The sequence below is a fragment of the Lissotriton vulgaris genome, chromosome 3_1 (assembly GCF_964263255.1).
Source record: "Lissotriton vulgaris chromosome 3_1, aLisVul1.2, whole genome shotgun sequence".
Taxonomy (NCBI): Eukaryota; Metazoa; Chordata; class Amphibia; order Caudata; family Salamandridae; genus Lissotriton; species Lissotriton vulgaris.
This window is the reverse complement of record NC_141689.1, coordinates 561998331-562017690: the sequence shown is the minus strand read 5'-3', so window position 1 is coordinate 562017690 and position 19360 is coordinate 561998331. Positions and strand designations below refer to the sequence as shown.

The 19360-nt window shown below is 43.2% G+C and overlaps 1 protein-coding gene across 1 annotated transcript in view; it reads right to left on the bottom strand.

Moving 5' to 3' along the window:
* Positions 1–19360, bottom strand: part of LOC147726801 (V-type proton ATPase subunit S1-like protein) — a 186774-nt gene that overhangs the window by 24099 nt on the left and 143315 nt on the right. Inside the window, exon 6 of the mRNA XM_086962992.1 lies at positions 3142–3385. Within this exon, the coding sequence (XP_086819118.1) occupies positions 3142–3385 (244 nt within the window). The remainder of the gene's footprint in view (positions 1–3141; positions 3386–19360) is intronic.

Here is a 19360-nt window from a genome sequence, read left to right as displayed (position 1 = left end):
GTATGGACACCCAATGGGTTTGTAGAATTTCTCATAATTCAATAAACTTTAACTACAGCTCTCAACAACATTGCACAGTGGATTTATAACCAAGCTGTCCAATCATATGCCACACAGTCCCCCAGGGATGCCCAACTCATAGCCAGTTGTAAAAAGCTGTTTAACAGACACCGATTGTCCAGTTCTCCAATTCACTAATTTGAAGGGTTTGTGACCAATAAGAAGCTTTTTCTGATGTACCAAACCCATTTAACAATTATGAAACATTTTTACAAATAACTTAATGGGTTTAGAAATGACTACTGATTTGAAATGACTACTGATCTGCAATTTGAAAGGGTTGTGTTTGGGGCATCTCTTCCAAATTGCAAGATCGATAAGCTATGTATCAATGGTATGTGATGAATTCTAGTTAAAAAACTTCAACCAGTTACCAACCTGTTACTAACCCCCAAGTTGGGGTGGTAACTGATTTGCAAAGGGGAAGGGTTCCACCCCTTGGACTTCAGGAAGAGCAGGCTGTAGTCATTAGAATCACTGTCTTTCTCACTGCAGTTTTCAAAATGAGTTTCTTTTTTTTACAGTAGCCTTGTTTCCTTAAATAACCTTGTTCTCCATTAAGCAAAAATACATCTCGAAATACTTTCACAGGGATGGTTTTCTACTGACTCTTGCAGGCCACCATCCTTGTGAAGGCAGCCAATCGGAGTTAGTCACAATTTGCAACTTGCCTAATGAATATTAATTAGGCTGGACATTCTGTAACTTCCCACCGCCCCCATTTCCATATTCAGGTTGGTTTACAAAATAAATCACTGGTCACAAAAAGTTGATGCACAATTTGCAACTACTTTTCAAGACAGGACACTGTACAGAGACATTCGGGCCAGTCCCCATACAAAGTAGAGATTACCAGGAGCATCCTGAATACCCGTGCACTACACTATAAAGTGCACTCAGTGCTCATGTTCCCCTTGAACAGCTGTGAACTAGCCTTTCATGATGGATGACATTGAGACAGAACAGTTTTTCTTTCAGTCAACAGTAATAAGTATACTGGGACTTCTAGGTTCATGGAAACATTGTTGAAAATAAAAAAACAGAGGCCTTCTGCCATGCTTTCCAATACAATGTACAGCTCACCAGAGGAGCCCATTGTTGACCATCAATCTACTGGCACCGAGAACCCAAGGCCACTCTGCCTTGCCCTAGTTCCATCCTACTATATTTAAGAACTTTGTCTCTGATTACATCGCCAGAAGTGAGATCACTTGGGGCTTGCATAATGCCATTGATTTGTGTCAAATGCATGCAAAGGACTGGTGAAAGTGTTTTAAATGTGGACAGTATATGCGGGTTCCCAAGTGTCAACCTTGTATATCTTTTCTAAAGGAAAAAATGCAGGTTTTAGTTTTCACTTGTACACAACCCCCCATTATCTGCCTTTTACATCTTATTCTACTTGCTGAATAGTCCACTCTTATGTTTTGTTCACCCTGTAAATATTACAGGTACTTTCACATAATAAATGACCAAATCATGTTCTCAGCATTTGATATTTCGCCATGAAGCGTGTTATGCTTCATAGTGAAATACTATGGTTTCACACCTCATTATCCCTTGTTTAAAATATTTAAGAGGCACAAGGAACCATGATATATTGTTTAGGTTCTTATCCTGTGATCTACGGACCATGAGGGTCAGTGATGCCTACTTAGCGGGTGCATGGTTGTTCATAAAATTAAATAATAGCAGCAGATTATTGAATTACATACACATAAAAAAGGAAAATGTAAAACTGAAAATTGTAAAACATTCACTAAATGTGAAGTTAATAAGTAGTAAGTAAGTTAGTATCATTAGCTTGATTCGTGACAGCAAGGCAAGTACAGCAAGCAGTAGTACTGGCGACTGGTGGCCTCAATTGAAGCACTAGTATGCACTGACAAAAAGAATGCATTAGGACCACAAAAGACTAATTGATATGCTAGAATGCCTTTTTGAGAAGTGAAAACCAATTTTTTAAAAGTTCCAACCTTCCAATTTCTGATAAAATTTAAATTTTTGTTTTTAAGAAAATTATTTCTTATTTGTATACACTAGCTTCAGTAGTTTTGTGTATTTTTTGACGTCCAAATTATAGAAATTGCTTTGCTGTGGTCATAAGGGAAGGTGCCTTGCTGAGGTCAGCTGACTACTATGTCTGAAAATTGAATTCCACTAAAGTCAAATTTGATTTTTAAGAGCAGCCTGTTTGCTTCCAGGAAATCCGACTCTCTTTAAAAAGTTAAAGTTTACTGTCTTTGTTTGTTCAAGAGTTCGCACCTGTACAACCCCCCCCCCCCTCAATTTTTTTTACGTTCACAGAGCCAAAGTCCTCAAGGGACCCCTTCTCTCTTGCGAATGGGTTGCCACACCAACATGGGAGATGGTAACTTTTCAATGGTTTACAACTGGTATGTCAGTCAAAACAATTGATACATATGGATAAGAATCGCTATTTGGTAAGGTCGCCTATACCACGCCTCTTTCAAATAGCAATTCCTTACCCATGTCTAAACCCATTTTAGGAGTCAGTAATACGTTACAGACTCGTAAAATGGGTTTATTACATTGCTATAAGTAGTTTTTAGTCATAAACTCTGAATTGGAGCTTTGTACATCTCCCCCTTAATCTCTACCGAACACATGCAAACATTTAGATAAAACGGATCTGCTGATACCTCAACTGAAAATATTGATGCCTTAGATTAAAACAAAAGTAAGAACAACAAAGGAAAGGTTGTTTGACCTCATTATGTGTCACGCCCTGCAGGATGCATACTTTGATGACCACTAACAGAGTATAAAATGACATTCGGTTTTACCTTCTGGTCTCTCGATAATCTGAGGACAGTGGGACTCAACAACACAATTAGGTATCACTAAACTGAAAAGAGTGATGTACAAAGTAGAACTTTGTGGGCGGAAACCTAGAATTCAATGTAACAGTGGCTAGGGCAGTACTGAGGAGTTTACAATGTTGTGTGCTAATATGGAAAACACAACAATATATCATAGTGTTGTCATTTAACACACTTTTGTAAAACTTTTTAAACATTATAACCTGTTAAGACTAAAGTTTGAAAAAAAAAACAGTACCTGAAAGTCTAAAAAAGTGATCTCCCAAAGCCTTGCAATATCAGTGTTAGACCGGGGTATGAGCAGTGCATCATATCTCGGAAGACTGCTTACACGCTGACAGTGATAGGAATAACTTTCAGGCGCAAATATTCTGGTTGCATTAAATGTGGCTTCTATCGATTTGTTGTAAACTATCTGCAGACTGTGCAAACTGAACCAGTTTTGGACAGAGAGTTGATGGTAACTATTTGATAAAATGAACCTGCAAATGAAAAAAAGCAAAATTAGAAGCCATGCAAAAATACAATTTAACAACACACACAAGGGAAGACGAGTAATTCTGGGAACTTTGCATACAACTACTGATAATACAGCTTGCTATTGTAGAGTTTGCCTTTTACTGCCTCAATACATTTGTTTAAAGAGAGAAATAAATGACTTTCTTGTAAAAGTGGAGCTAATTCTCAAAGACATTTATGAGTACCTGAACTAGTACTGTGGCAATACTTGTTCAGGTACAAATAAATCCCTTTGTTCATTGGCTCCATGTCTTTTAAGCTAACCATTAATTAATGTCTTGGTTTAGTGGATTCCTTGTTATAATGGAGGCAGAAAATGGAGAAACATACTCATGTCAATGAAAGCACCAGCAGAAAGGCAATTTTCAATGTTATGTGTTATAGGAGACATACAGGGCTAAGCGGTCTTAGGTAGCAGGATGAAAAATGAGTATAGATGGAGAGCGGATCCCAGGGGGAGGGAACTAGATAAGAGTTTCAGTAGAATAGGGAAACATAATTAGGCATAGAACATATGTATCTGAGAAAATGTGTAGATAAGGCAGCCCAGAGGCGCAGAATAGGTGGGAGGTTAGGTTTTGCCAGGCAGAAGATGTGTAGGGAGTATAGCATTATTAGTCTTCAAGCACGAGATGAGTCAAGGACAACATTAGCGTAAGGTGATGTGAAAGCATAACTGATAAGGTGCACCGGATGCGTATATCGTAGAAGTGTGACTAGCTGTTTTTGCAGAAAATATAACCTTTTGATAATATTGTTGTGCTTAGCAAATGCGCATGTACCATGCAAATTATGACGTATTTGCGATAAGACATGTATAAAAGAAACTGTCTGTTGCATTGCAAGTCAAAGCTCAGATTCCAGTTCCATGGAGCTTTGACCTTCCACATGCGCTCTTGTTTTTATATATTAATGTCTATACTATTTTGCTAACAGAAGTCGTGTAGTCTTTTCTTCCATTTGGCAACATACTTTTTAAATGATCACTCTTTTTGGCACACACGAAAACCATATTTCATACTTTTCTATATTTCAAACTGTGTGGTCAATTCACCAAGGCACTTATGAGTACATGAAGTAGTATAGCTAATTATGTGGAGGACGGAGCAATGGGGTTCACGGGCAAGCACGAGTTTGTGGGCTAATTGTTTAGTAGAGAATGCAAGGAAAGGGAAAAGATTGGGGGTATGGGTAAAAGAGACATATATGAAGAGAAAATAGTCTGCCATGGACTGGAATGCAAAGTCTTGATGTCAAAATTGGAAGCATACAACTCATCCATTCAAAACACAAATACAAGAATAGGGAAGAAAGCCAATGAATCAGGAGCAGGGAACTGATATAGACAAGAGCATTGCTACCGCCCAGAGGGAACAGCTGTTGTAGGCAAGGAAAAAGGAATGGAAGTCTGCTCCCCACCAACAGGAGCATGTTTAAATCTCCCACCGAGTGGCAGCAGACTTGCCTTCCTTGCCTGTACTCTGGAAGACAGCGAAGGCATGTTTGCTTTCATCAAGCTGGAGATTTAAAAAATGTCCTGCCAGGTGGGAGCACACACATGTTGCGGGCAGGGTAACTACTGTGTCCCGGGGGTGGGCTCCTTGGGACACAGTAACTGAGCCAGTGCCGGGGGAAGGGGTCATAGGGCCCTTAAAGGCTCAGGGAGGGGGCTGGGTGCACCCCCTCCGTTTTACTTACTGTTACAGCACTGGGGGTAAGGATCCATAGGGCCTTTTTGGGGCTTGAGGGGTGGGGTGGCACGTGCCTCAATCCCTTTTTGTTATACATTTGGCTCCAGGAGAAGGAGTCCTATGGCCTAATTAGGCTCTAGGTGGTGGGCTGTATGGCCCCCTCCCCTTCTAATATACATTTTGGCCCAGTGGAGCACCCAGACGCTTTTTGGGCTCTTAAAGGAGGGGCATGCTCTACCACAGCCCCGGGAACAGGGTTTCTACGGGCCTCTCAAAGACTTACTGAGAGGGGTCCATGTGCCCCCTCGCCAAAATAAACACCTACCTTTCCCAACTGGGCCCTGGCCCACTAAAGGGGAGTTTTAAAAAGATTTGCGAATCCTCCATAAATTTGCAGCAAACTTTTTTAAAGAAAGTCTTTGACTCTCAGGCACAGTCCCTCTGAAACCCTACCACCAGGCCTAGGGGGCAGAGGTATACCTACCCAGCATCTTTCTTTTCCGTTTAATTAGAACTCTATATCCCCCATGGCCCCCAAGTAAAACATTGGTCTGGGGTGCCCTTTAACATAAAAACAAATGCCAGCTCCTGCGCGCCCCGTGAAATGGGGGTAAAACTCAGGGACATGTTTGTTTTGTTTTTATTTTTCATAAACTAAATGCCGCTGAATAATTACTTACCTTTAGTTATTTAATTTGGAAACTAAATATATATTCCAGGCCGAGAGGGGTGGGATTGACTAGCAGAGTGCTGTTGGAACTCGTGGGAAGCTTCGGGCGCTGATGACGGCTAACATCCAAGCCAGAAATGCTGCATTCGCCACAACACGCAAAATAAAGAGCTTCCGCTGTTGCCCCGGGGTTCCTGCTTTTTCTTGTGTGGAAGAAGGTTCTTGCCATAATTTGCGCGTCGGTCAGTGACGCCTTACAGAGAACCCCGCCTCAACTTGGGCTCGGACTGCGCTGACACAAACTTTTGCAGTTTTTCTACGCCAATGTTAATTGGAAAGTTCAGAGCCCGCTGTGAAGTCTGGAGGAGTGAAAGCAGGTGTGCGGTCATGGTACCGTACGTAGGGCGGTGTGCACAGCCATGCAGCCCCTGTCATATGCATCGCCGGTTCTTTGCAGCGGAGGCGGAGAGAGGGGACCAGAGGAGGAACTTTGTTTGCGTTCTGCGAAGCTGGAGCAATTCTATTCACCCTGCAACCTACACCCCCGCAAATCCACCACGGGTGTTGATTTTCCCCCGAGCGATACCTCCGAGAATCTGGACATTGGGGATTCTGGGACCAGTAGTTTCCCAAGACTAAGGGAAACTTACACAGGTGTGCGAACATTAACCAGGGGGCGGAGCAGGCCTATATACTTCCAGGCCGAGAGGGGTGGGATTGACTAGCAGAGTGCTGCTGGAACTCGTGGGAAGCTTCGGGCGCTGATGACGGCTAACATCCAAGCCAGAAATGCTGCATTCGCCACAACACGCAAAATAAAGAGCTTCCACTGTTGCCCCGGGGTTCCTGCTTTTTCTTGTGTGGAAGAAGGTTCTTGCCATAATTTGCGCGTCGGTCAGTGACGCCTTACAGAGAACCCCCGCCTCAACATGGGCTCGGACTGCGCTGACACGAACTTTTGCAGTTTTTCTACGCCAATGTTAATTGGAAAGTTCAGAGCCCGCTGTGATGTCTGGAGGACTGAAAGCAGGTGTGCGGTCATGGTACCGTACGTAGGGCGGTGTGCACAATCATGCAGCCCCTGTCATATGCATCGCCGGTTCTTTGCAGCGGAGGCGGAGAGAGGGGACCAGAGGAGGAACTTTGTTTGCGTTCTGCGAAGCTGGAGCAATTCTATTCACCCTGCAACCTACACCCCCGCAAATCCACCACGGGTGTTGATTTTCCCCCGAGCGATACCTCCGAGAATCTGGACATTGGGGATTCTGGGACCAGTAGTTTCCCAAGACTAAGGGAAACTTACACAGGTGTGCGAACATTAACCAGGGGGCGGAGCGGGCCTATCTACTTCCAGGCCGAGAGGGGTGGGATTGACTAGCAGAGTGCTGCTGGAACTCGTGGGAAGCTTCGGGCGCTGATGACGGCTAACATCCAAGCCAGAAATGCTGCATTCGCCACAACACTCAAAATAAAGAGCTTCCACTGTTGCCCCGGGGTTCCTGCTTTTTCTTGTGTGGAAGAAGGTTCTTGCCATAATTTGCGCATCGGTCAGTGACGCCTTACAGAGAACCCCCGCCTCAACTTGGGCTCGGACTGCGCTGACACGAACTTTTGCAGTTTTTCTACGCCAATGTTAATTGGAAAGTTCAGAGCCCTCTGTGAAGTCTGGAGGAGTGAAAGCAGGTGTGCGGTCATGGTACCGTACGTAGGGCGGTGTGCACAGTCATGCAGCCCCTGTCATATGCATCGCCGGTTCTTTGCAGCGGAGGCGGAGAGAGGGGACCAGAGGAGGAACTTTGTTTGCGTTCTGCAAAGCTGGAGCAATTCTATTCACCCTGCAACCTACACCCCCGCAAATCCACCACGGGTGTTGATTATCCCCCGAGCGATACCTCCGAGAATCCGGACATTGGGGATTCTGGGGCCAGTAGCTTCCCAAGACTGAGGGAAACTTACACAGGTGTGCGAACATTAACCAGGGGGCGGAGCGGGCCTATATACTTACAGGCCGAGAGGGGTGGGATTGACTAGCAGAGTGCTGCTGGAACTCGTGGGAAGCTTCGGGCGCTGATGAGGGCTAACATCCAAGCCAGAAATGCTGCATTCGCCACAACACGCAAAATAAAGAGCTTCCACTGTTGCCCCGGGGTTCCTGCTTTTTCTTGTGTGGAAGAAGGTTCTTGCCATAATTTGCACGTCTGTCAGTGACGCCTTACAGAGAACCCCCGCCTCAACTTGGGCTCGGACTGCGCTGACACAAACTTTTGCAGTTTTTCTACGCCAATGTTAATTGGAAAGTTCAGAGCCCGCTGTGAAGTCTGGAGGAGTGAAAGCAGGTGTGCGGTCATGGTACCGTACGTAGGACGGTGTGCACAGTCATGCAGCCCCTGTCATATGCATCGCCGGTTCTTTGCAGCGGAGGCGGAGAGAGGGGACCAGAGGAGGAACTTTGTTTGCGTTCTGCGAAGCTGGAGCAATTCTATTCACCATGCAACCTACACCCCCGCAAATCCACCACGGGTGTTGATTTTCCCCCGAGCGATACCTCCGAGAATCCGGACATTGGGGATTCTGGGACCAGTAGTTTCCCAAGACTGAGGGAAACTTACACAGGTGTGCAAACATTAACCAGGGGGTGGAGCGGGCCTTTATGCTTCCAGGCGGAGAGGGGTGGGATTGACTAGCAGAGTGCTGCTGGAACTCGTGGGAAGCTTCGGGCGCTGATGACGGCTAACATCCAAGCCAGAAATGCTGCATTCGCCACAACACGCAAAATAAAGAGCTTCCACTGTTGCCCCGGGGTTCCTGCTTTTTCTTGTGTGGAAGAAGGTTCTTGCCATATATATATATATATATATGTACACCAAAGATCCTCGATTTGGAAGTGCACACAAGCCGGATTAGTGTGAGCAAACAGACATTGCATCCTTCGGAAATAATTACTTGCCTTACGCGTTTCAGATTGTTTGAACTCCTTGTTCACAGGCATTGCATTGTATCAGCGCAGATTTCACAGAAAAAACAACTTACTCCAGTCTCTTAGTTTTTTTTATATCATGCTCTTTAAATGTCAGCAGGTGTGTGCACTTCCAAATCGAGGATCTTTGGTGTACAAAAAAAAATATATATATATTATATATATATATATATATATATATATATATATATATATATATATATATATATATATATATATATCGCCGGTAGGTAGTTATAGTTAGGATTTTTTACAATGCAAAATCTCAAAATTCTATTGTGAATAACTTTGGCGTCGGTTGACGAATCTGCCTGAAAATTTCCTCAAATTTGCCTTGCGGAGCTCCGGTCCTTCCTTAAAAGTTTGGGGGGGATTCGTCAAGTGGGGGCCGAGATAAAAGGGGGTCCCAAAATGGGTTTTCTCCATGTTAATTTCCATAGGGCGGTCGAACTCACTTTTAGCCCGAACGGCTGAATGGATTTCCACCAAACTTGGCAAAATTGTAGGGACTGGTAGCCCGATGTGCCTTTGCTATGTCTGAAGATATGTGCTCCAGTGGATTTTCAGTAATTTAGGTTAAAAAAAATATATATATCTATGGCCGCGCCCCGGTACGCGCACCGGGGAGCGCAGCGGGCGCGACACGCGAGGTGCGCACGGAAAGCTGATTGGCTCTCGGGTGTCTGTAAACATTCGAAATAGTCCAGACCGGCCGCCATCTTGTGTCTTGGTAGGATAGAGACACAAGAGGTGGGAAAAAAAGGGGGAAATGACCATAAGGGGGCAGGGTAGACCCCCCTGATCCCCTAGGTTTGATGTGGGGGCTATAAAAGGGCCCGCGGTGCAAAATAATAATTTTTTTTTTGATGTGCGCGGGGTGAGCGCCCGGTACGCGCACCGGGGAGTGGACCGGGGAGCGGCCCATGGGGAAAGAAGAATGACAGAGTTTTTAAAAAATTTAGCCTTTTTTTATAAATTGGAGGTAGTTCTAAAAATAACTGTTTTTTTTCTTCTTTTTGTTGTTTCATATTTTTTTAGTGTTTTTGGAACATTATGTAATTTTTTTGGCTTTTAAGAACTATTTTATATTTTTTTTGTTATTTTTATGGAGAGAAACGAAAAAACAGGGAATTGAAAATGGCTCAACTGGAGCAAAAAAAAAATAATAAATTGGGGTTTTTTGGGGCATTTGTGGTTGTCCCCAGCAAGGACGATGAGCTTTATGCTCAGTTCACCATAGAAGATGGTCTTACCACAATGAATACATGTTATTCGGAAATCCGCAAACCGTGGCTGAATGCAACTCCCTTGCCTCTGGTCCCGATGGAGTGGGTTGCTTTCTTTTGGAGGTGGTGCTTGAAGATTGGGAGGGTTACTGGCCAGTTCCCTCATCTCTGCAGCAGAATAGTTGATCGGATGCCTGCGCTGCATGTAGCGAATCATCGTGTTGTTTCCAAAAGAGTATTTTTTATTAGGGTTCCCCCTTGAAAGTTCCATGCCACAGATTAGGCAAGTCACCTTGGCCGCATTGACTTTCTTCTTGCCCTCTGGGATCGAAAAAAACTCCCATACAATGTGTGGTCTTGGCTGGTATGGGGTATTGTGTTCTTGCAGCCACCTTCTCCTCCCCTCCTCCTCCTCCTCCTCCTCCTCCTCCTCCTCCTCCTCTTGTTGACCACCAATGTAATCTTGTGGTGGTCCTCTTGGTGATTGTGGTGGTGGTGGTGGTGCAGATGCTCCAGCTGCTGCTGCTACTGTTGCCATTTCAAAGTACAAAATATACCTCAAAGATTGCAAAACAGGTCTTCCTAAGTCAAAGGACAAAGTCAGAATAAGGAAAAAAGGTGGGGTCTTTCATCATTTGGAAAAAAAAAAGGCCTGAACCAATGAGAAGTGTTATTTTTAGGTCACAAGACCAGGGATTTCATCATTATGAAACCAAAACTGTTCTGCACCAATAAAAAGTGTTATTTTCAGGTCACATGACCGACGCGCTTAAGCGGCGCGCCCCCGGGCGCGCTCGGGGGCGCGCCGCGTAAGCTTGTCGGATGTTTGCGTTGTGCGATCGTATTCGCTCGAGTGCTTCCGGGTGCGCTTACGCCGTGCGTATCACGTGGACGCGGCTACGCGATACGTCACGATGATGTTTTCGTTCGCGGCAATAGCGCTAATGGGACGCTCTCCAGAGTGCGCCCTGGGGCGCTTCAAAAGACTACGCTTTCCGGGGCGCTCACCGGGGCACGTCCCGGGAGCGCTCCAGGGTAAAAAAAATAAAAAAATAACAAAAAACAATATACATTAAAAAAATTGTTTTAACCCCTTCCATGCTGGGCCGTTTCCGCCGCTGTGCGGTAAACAAAAGAACAGGGCGGAGCCGTGACGAACCCCAGCCGTCATCAGCACACGAGCGCCGCAGAGAGTGACGGCTGGGGTTCGTCACCAGCATGGAAGGGGTCAAATACAAATAAAATATAGGATTCATTCATTTTCAGAAATATTACATTTCATAGCTATAGACATTTGCTATTAACAACATTTTGAAATTCAAAGAAAAAACATAGGTTTGGGGCCTTATATATAGTTAGGAATTAGCATTTTAAAAAACCTATGACATTCACTGAAAAAACCATAGGTTTCACACCAGTTATAGTTAGGAATTAGCACTTAAAAAACCTATGAAATTCACTGAAAAAAGCATAGGTTTCACATCCGTTATAGTTAGGAATTAGCATTTAAAAAACCTATTAAATTCACTGAAAAAACAATAGGTTTCACACCAGTTATAGTTAGCTGGAAATTTTACTGACATAAAACCATTGAAATTCCCACGTTATAGTTAGATGGACTCACTATAACTTGCGCGCCTGTAATGCACTGCTGATGACGTCACATATTACATCACTCATGACATGGTCAGTGACATCACTCATGACATCACTGATGACACCATCCTTGTGACAGAGTGAGAGACCTCCTTTCAGTGTAATGTAACCCTTGAAACACATATTCAAAAATAGAAACTAACATTTTCATAAAAATGGAGATACCCATACCAGTTACAACAACCAATTCAGTAATTCCACCATCTAGATACACATCCACTCATTCACCAACAGTTTTATATAGTCACTCATACATATACTCACTCATCATATGTAGTGATACACCTGTACATCCTGTTACACACCGACAGTCATCCAAAAGTTACTCACACACATAATCACACATGCAAATAAATTATTGAACATCCATTTATTTGCATATACAGCTATACACACACTACCACCTTACTTCTAAGGAAACGTACACATACTTACTCTCTTAAACAATCACTTATAGAAACACATACTTATTTAAACAGGAACTCTTACAATCTCTCACTCTCACATATACTCACTTATATACATCAATACTCACATATACTGGATTAAAACATATGTAGTTACTGATAAAGACACTAGTGAGGCAGTCATTCACTCACTAACACACACATATACACACACATCCACCCATACAGTCCTGCACATATGCTGTCTTCAAAAGACATAGAAACAGTGAGTCAATCATTGATGCATCTATGTGTTAAGTAACACCCCCACCAAGCCATACAGACACTCATACTGGTACTAAAAAAAAATCTAATAACCCATATACACACACATGTAGCTACTCACCAACCCAAGCAGCCACTTATACACAAAGTGAAACACTGATACAAACATTTAAATATTTAAACAATACTCGCTAACAATAACCCAGTTAACCAATCAATTTTTTTTTTTAAAAAACATCCATTAAGACACTCATTTAAACATTTATTCTTTCATCGTCCTTTTTCATATACATATATAAAACATATTTATTTTTTAGAAAGACAAACATTCACTGGATGGTGTCATCAGTGATGTCATGAGTGATGTCACTGACCATGTCATGAGTGATGTAATATGTGACGTCATCAGCAGTGCATTGCAGGCGCGCAAGTTATAGTGAGTCCAACTAACTATAACGTGGGAATTTCAATGGTTTTATGTCAGTAAAATTTCCAGCTAACTATAACTGGTGTGAAACCTATGTTTTTTTCAGTGAATATATATATACCATAGGAAATTCCGAACATTCTATTGGGAATAACTTTGGCGCCGATTGAGGGATCTGCCTGTAATTTTCCTTAAATTTGCCTCGCTGCGCTCCGCTCTTTCCCTGAAAGTTTTGGGGGGATTCTTCAAGCGGGGGCCGAGAAAAAAGGGGGGTCCCAAAACGTGTTTTCCCCATGTTAATTTCCATAGGGACATTCTGACAAGGCTACAGCTCGAACGGCTGAATGGAATTACACCAGATTTGGCAAAATGGTAGGGACTGGTATGCAGCAGTGCCTTTTGTATGTTTGGTGAAAATCCCTCCAGTAGTTCTTGAGAAAATTGAATTTGAAATTTTTCAAATGGCATTTTCTATCGGACCTTTAGACACTGCTACAGCCCGAACGGCTGAACGGAATTACACCAAACTTGGCAAAATGGTAGGGACTGGTATGCAGTAGTACCTTTTGTATATTTGGTGAAAATCCCTCCAGTAGTTGTTGAGAAATTGAATTTGAGCAAATGATATATCTATATGCGCTCAACATTCTATTGGGAATAACTTTGGCGCCGATTGAGGAATCTGTGTGTAAATTTCCAGAATTTTGGCCAGCTCCGCTCCGCTCCTTCCCTGAACGTTTCGGGGGGATTCGTCAAGCGGGGGCCGAAAGGGGGGTCCCAAAACATGTTTTCCTCATGTTAATTTCCATAGGGACCTTTAGACACGGCTACAGCCCGAACGGCTGAATGGAATTATACCAAACTTGGCAAAATGGTAGGGCCTGGTATGCAGATGTGCCTTTGCTAAGTTTGATGAAAATCCCTCCAGTAGTTCTTGAGAAAATTGAATTTGAAAATTTTCAAATGGCATTTTCTATGGGACCTTCAGACACGGCTACAGCCCGAACGGCTGAACGGAATTACACCAAACTTGGCAAAATGGTAGGGACAGGTATGCAGTAGTGCCTTTTCTATATTTGGTGAAAATCCCTACAGTAGTTGTTGAGAAAATTGAATTTGAGCAAATTATATATCTATATGCGCTCACCGTACGTGCACCGTATGCGTACGGTATGCGTATCATATGCGTTCATGCACGTACCCTTACGTGCGCGAGTGAGTTTCTGATTGGCTGGCAGTCGACTGTCAACATTCCAAACTGTCCAAACCAGGAAGTGTTGGCCACCATCTTGTTTTTCAGGAGAACTGAGGCACAAGAGAGCCCAAAACAAGAGTGGAAAACACGAAAAGGGGGCAGGGTAGAGAACCCCCAACCCTCTAGCCCTTCTCAGGGGGTCCCAAAAGGACCCCCGAGGGCAAAAAAAAAAAAGTGTGATGTCATCAGTGATGTCATCAGTGATGTCATTTGAGATGTCATCAGTGATGTCATCATTGATGGCACTGACCATGTCATGAATGATGTAATATGTGACATCAACAGCAGTGGATTGCGGGTGCGCGAAATATAGTTAGTACAACTAACTATATCGGAGCAATTTCAATGGTTTTTAAAAGCTAATTCCTAACTATATAAGGCCTGAAACCTATGTTTTTTTAAGTGAATATATATATATATAAAGACCACGCCGTCCTCTGGCTACGCTATATAGACGACATCTTCTGTGTGTGGAGTGGTACTGATGCACAAGCAACTGAATTTGTGCAAAGTCTTAACAACAATCAGTTGAATCTCCAATTCACACATCAGATCAGTAAGGATACCATGGAATTTCTAGACCTCAAATTAGAGGTGAGCGGTAATGCCATTGTTAGCTCGCTGTTCAGGAAAGCTACGGCTGGCAACAGCTTGCTCCATGCAGGTAGTTGCCATCCTCACAATTTAATTAACAGCATACCCTTTGGAGAGCTACTACGAGCACGCAGAAACTGCAGTACAGTAAACAAGTTTGAACAGGAGAAAGCAATCATGAAAGAAAGATTCCTGTCACGGGGCTACAGCCCTAAGGTTGTGAAAGAAGCTATCACTAGAGTAGAAACACTTAATCGACAAGATCTGTTATTTCCTACACCTACTGAGTCTCAGACAAAATCTGAAGAAACAGTAAGATTCATCACCACCTATAGTACTCATGCGTGGGAAGTGAAAAGAAGCCTCGGGAAATTTTGGCAAGTTCTTAAAACTGACAATGATCTAAGGGACTGCATAGGAGAACATCCATCCTTAACATTCCGGAAACCCAGGTCACTGCGTGACCAATTGTGCAGCAATATGATCCCCAACCCCAAAAAAGTCAATGCTGTAAAAGGTTTCTTTACATGTAATCAATGTAAGGCCTGCAAATTTAGCAGTAGTGTAAAATCAATCAAATTTAGCAGCAGTGAAACTCCATGGATTATACAGAAACATTTGAACTGCAATACTGAATATGCCGTCTATACTTTGAAATGCCCATGTTCCAAATACTACATTGGGAGTACCATCCATAAGGGTAAAAGGCGGGTATTAGAACATTTGAGAGCGATTGGAAAAAATGACAAAACCTATCCAGTAGCTCGGCATTTCCAGGAGCACCACAAAAGCAATGCCAATCTCGTAAAATTTGCAGTTATTGATTGTGTCCCCCAAAACAAAAGAGGTGGGAATAGACTTCTGGAACTCAGAAATTTAGAGTCCAAATTTATCATAAGATTCAACACCACGGTGCCCCAGGGGTTGAACATGGACGAGGAACTGTCAGTTCATTTACATTGAATTCGTACAGAGTGTCATATTAATTTTGCTGCTCAAAAACCTTCGGTATGTTGTTTTAGAATTTTGTGTGTTTTCTTTATGATACGTTTCTTCTATTATGAAGATTTTAATAGGACTTTGCCTTTATCATTGTCTTAGGTGTTACAAGTACTTACCCAACAGGGACTGAGGAGAATTTCGCTGGCATTCTACAGTGCACCAGCCCACTGGGGCTTTGATCAATGACTGACCTAATTTTGAATGAACTTTACTTCAAGCATGGAGTTTCCAATGCACATGGATTTGGCCCACAAGGGCAGCAGTTCTTCATTCATTTACTTTGCACTTATAAATTGTGTTAGCCCACTTGGGCATTACTATCCCTAAGTAAGGTGTATTGTTAGCCTTGGGCTTATCGCCATATGTATTTAACATAATAACTGTTTTATTTTCAGTCGTTAGCATGCGGTATATCGCTTAGCTTAGTGGGCTGAGCCACCCCGTGTATTACTCTTTTGAGATCAGGGGTTCGTATCCTCTCTAAACAGAGTTGCTTTATTTACAATCAATGACAAAATTACACTATTACTTTATCAGTGCAATTTAATTAATTAATTTTTTGATTTAAAAACCATTGAACTTTGTGTAGCTTTAATGCTTTACCCAAAGCAGAGGGTTGTGCTGTTGTGGTGACTCACGTCATTAATTTAGGCGAGGGTCTCTATACTCTGAAATCATGCTTAAAAATGATTACAAATGTGTTTTTGGATTGCCGTAATGATTAATGCATATATTCCAGTCACTTTCAATGTTAGTACGAGCACCAATTTGAAAATTGTTTAAAAGCGAAGTATTTTGTTTATGTTCTTATCACGTGACATACAGGCACATGCATCAAGCGATTTGGGAATCGCAAACGGTGCGAATCGCAAAATTCGGCCGTTTGCGATTCCCAAATCACTATTTGGGATGCATCAACTCAAAAGTGAATAAATCGCTATTTTAGCGATTTTTTTCAAGTGCGATTACTTTTAAGGAATCGCAAATTTGCGATTCCTCAAAAGCAATGCATGAACCTAAAAAAAATTGCGATTTCGCAATTAGAGAGAAAAAATTACCATGAGGTTGGACCTCATGGTAATTTTGCGAAATGTTAGAAAAATGCTATTTCTTGCATTTTTTTAACTTTCATGTTGTGCACACACATGCCCTTAGGGCATGTGTGTACACATCATATGTGCATTGTTTGATTTCAGGGGTGCAACAGGGTGTCCTTTGGACACCCCTGCACCCTTGAAATCGCAATCTCAATTTGCGATTAGCTAATTGCGATTCGCAAATTGAGATTGTCTTCCCATTCATTCCTATGGGCCTCTAGGCCCATAGGAATGAATGGGAAGGGATTCCTTAATTGCGATTCGCAAAATGCAAATCGCAATTAAGGAATTCTAAGAAATCGCAATTTATTTAGCGATTTCTTGATGCATAGGCATTTGCAATTCCTTAATTGCGATTCCTTAAAAATCGCAATTAAGGAATCGCAAATGCCGAGTTTGATGCATGTACCTGAGAGCTTTTTACTTTATTATTCACACTGAGATACACAAAGTTTGCCCGTGATGAAGGAGTAGGCTTACTCCGAAACGCGTAGGACGTTGTATCTGCATTAAACTGCACCATTTACTGAGGCCACGGCTCCTGTGTTGTTCTTTCTGATATCGCTAGAAGGAAGACGCTGGTGGAGTGTGTTGAATATATATATATATATATATATATATATATATATATATATATATATATATATATATATATATATATATATATATATATATATATATAATATAACCTACTGGAGGTCGCCAGTAGGCACTTATAGTTAGAACCTAGTTTCCATAGGAAAAGCGTTTTTTGAATTGCCAATATCTTTGGCGCCGTTTGAGGAATCCTCGTGAAATTTTCAAAACTAATGGGGCGCTCTGGTCAGCTCCTGTCTTGACAGTTTAGGGGTGATTCATCAAGCGGGTGCCGAGAGAAAAGGGGGGTCCCAAAACAAATTTTCTCCATGTTCATTTTCATAGGAAACTTTAGCCATGGCTATAGGCCCAACTGCTGAACGGAATTACACCAAATTTGGCAAAAGGTAGCTACTTGTCCAGAAAGCACTCTTTTTGTTAAATGGTGTAAATCTGTTCAGTAGTTCCTGAGAAATTGATATATTTCGAAATATTAGTATCTGGTGACTGGGGTGGATCCGCAAACCCTCCTGAGCAGGAGCTTGACTCTGATTGGCTGCCAACACTTCCAACCAGGAAGTGTTGGCAGCCTTCTTGTAACTCTGTTGAACTGAGTCACAAGTAAAAAGGTGAAAAAAGAAGAAAAGGGAAAGGGTGGGAACACCATGAGCCCCTAGCCCTGTTCAAGGGGTCCCACAGGGACCGCAAGGGCCCAAAAAAGTATTTTTTTTAAAAAACATTTGTTGGTGTCTTGCACTTTGTTTAATTAAGCCCCTGAGTGGGCCAGGTCCCGGAGCCATTGTTGTAATGTAAAGCGGTGTCCCTGCCGGGCAACGGCAGATCCAGGGACTGCCACCTCCCCCAGACAAATTTAATGGGCGGCTCCTGCCCCCCCACGCTGTCACGAGCACCGCCACCTCCCTGAGGCTTTCATTAATTAAGGGTGAGGGGGCCTCACTGGTCCCCCCTAAGCCCCAGGGACCGCCCCCTCCCCGGGCCTTTAATTTATATAATACAGTGCAGGGGCTCCTGTCCCCCCACACTGCCCCAGGGACCACCACCTACCCGGGGCATTTAATTAAATGGGTGGGCCCCCATGAAGCCCTGGGGACCACTACCTCTCTGGAGCTTTAATTTATATAATAAAGTGTGAGGGCTCCCGCCCCTCACACTGCACCGGGGACCACCACCTCCCCATGGCATTTATTTATTAAATGGGCAGGGGCCTCTCTGGCCCCCAAGCCCCAGGGTCCCCCAACCGCCCTGGGGCTTTAAAGATGTTGGAGGGGGGCCGGCTCCAGCAATGTCCCAGGGTGCCCACCCCCGGGACATTGCAGTTTGATAGCAAACGTCTGCTTTGCTTCGTAGAAGCAAGAGCAGAAAAACTGCTCTTGCTTCCATGAAGCAAAGCAGAATTGCTTTTGGGCAAAGGGAGCTTCAAAGCAATGATGACTCCTGCAGGAGACGGGGAGTTGGCTGGGACCGCGGGGGCATTAGGGCTTCCCCGCGGTCCCCAACATTATGGCCATGCCCCAAGAGATGGGGTCCACTGGGCCAAAAATAGTCTGAAAGGGGGGCCACTCGGCCCCTCCCTTTTTTTCTCAAACATAAGGCCGGGCCCCGGGGTAAGGGGTTCCTGGGGTCAAAATTGGCCCAGGGAAAGGGGGCCATGTGGCCACCTCTCCAAATTTTAAAAACTAAAAAGGCAGGGCAGGCCAAGGGATGGGGTCCCTGGGGCCAAAAGTAATTTGAGATGTCATGAGTGATGTCACTGACCATGTCATGAGTGATGCATTATGTGACGTTATCAGCAGTGCATTGCAGGAGCGCGAGTTATAGTTAGCTCAGCTAACTATAACGGCTGAATTTCTCTGGTTTTGTTTGAGTGAAATGTCAGCCTAACTATAACATCCCTGAAACCTGTGGTTTGTTCAGTGAATATCTAAGGTTTTTTAAATGCTAACTCCTAACTATAACGTTTCTGAAAATTGTGTTTTTTCCAGTGAATTTCCAAGGTTTTTTAAATGTTAATTACAACTATAACCTCCTTGAAACCTGTGTTTTTTTCAGTGAATATATATATATATATATATATA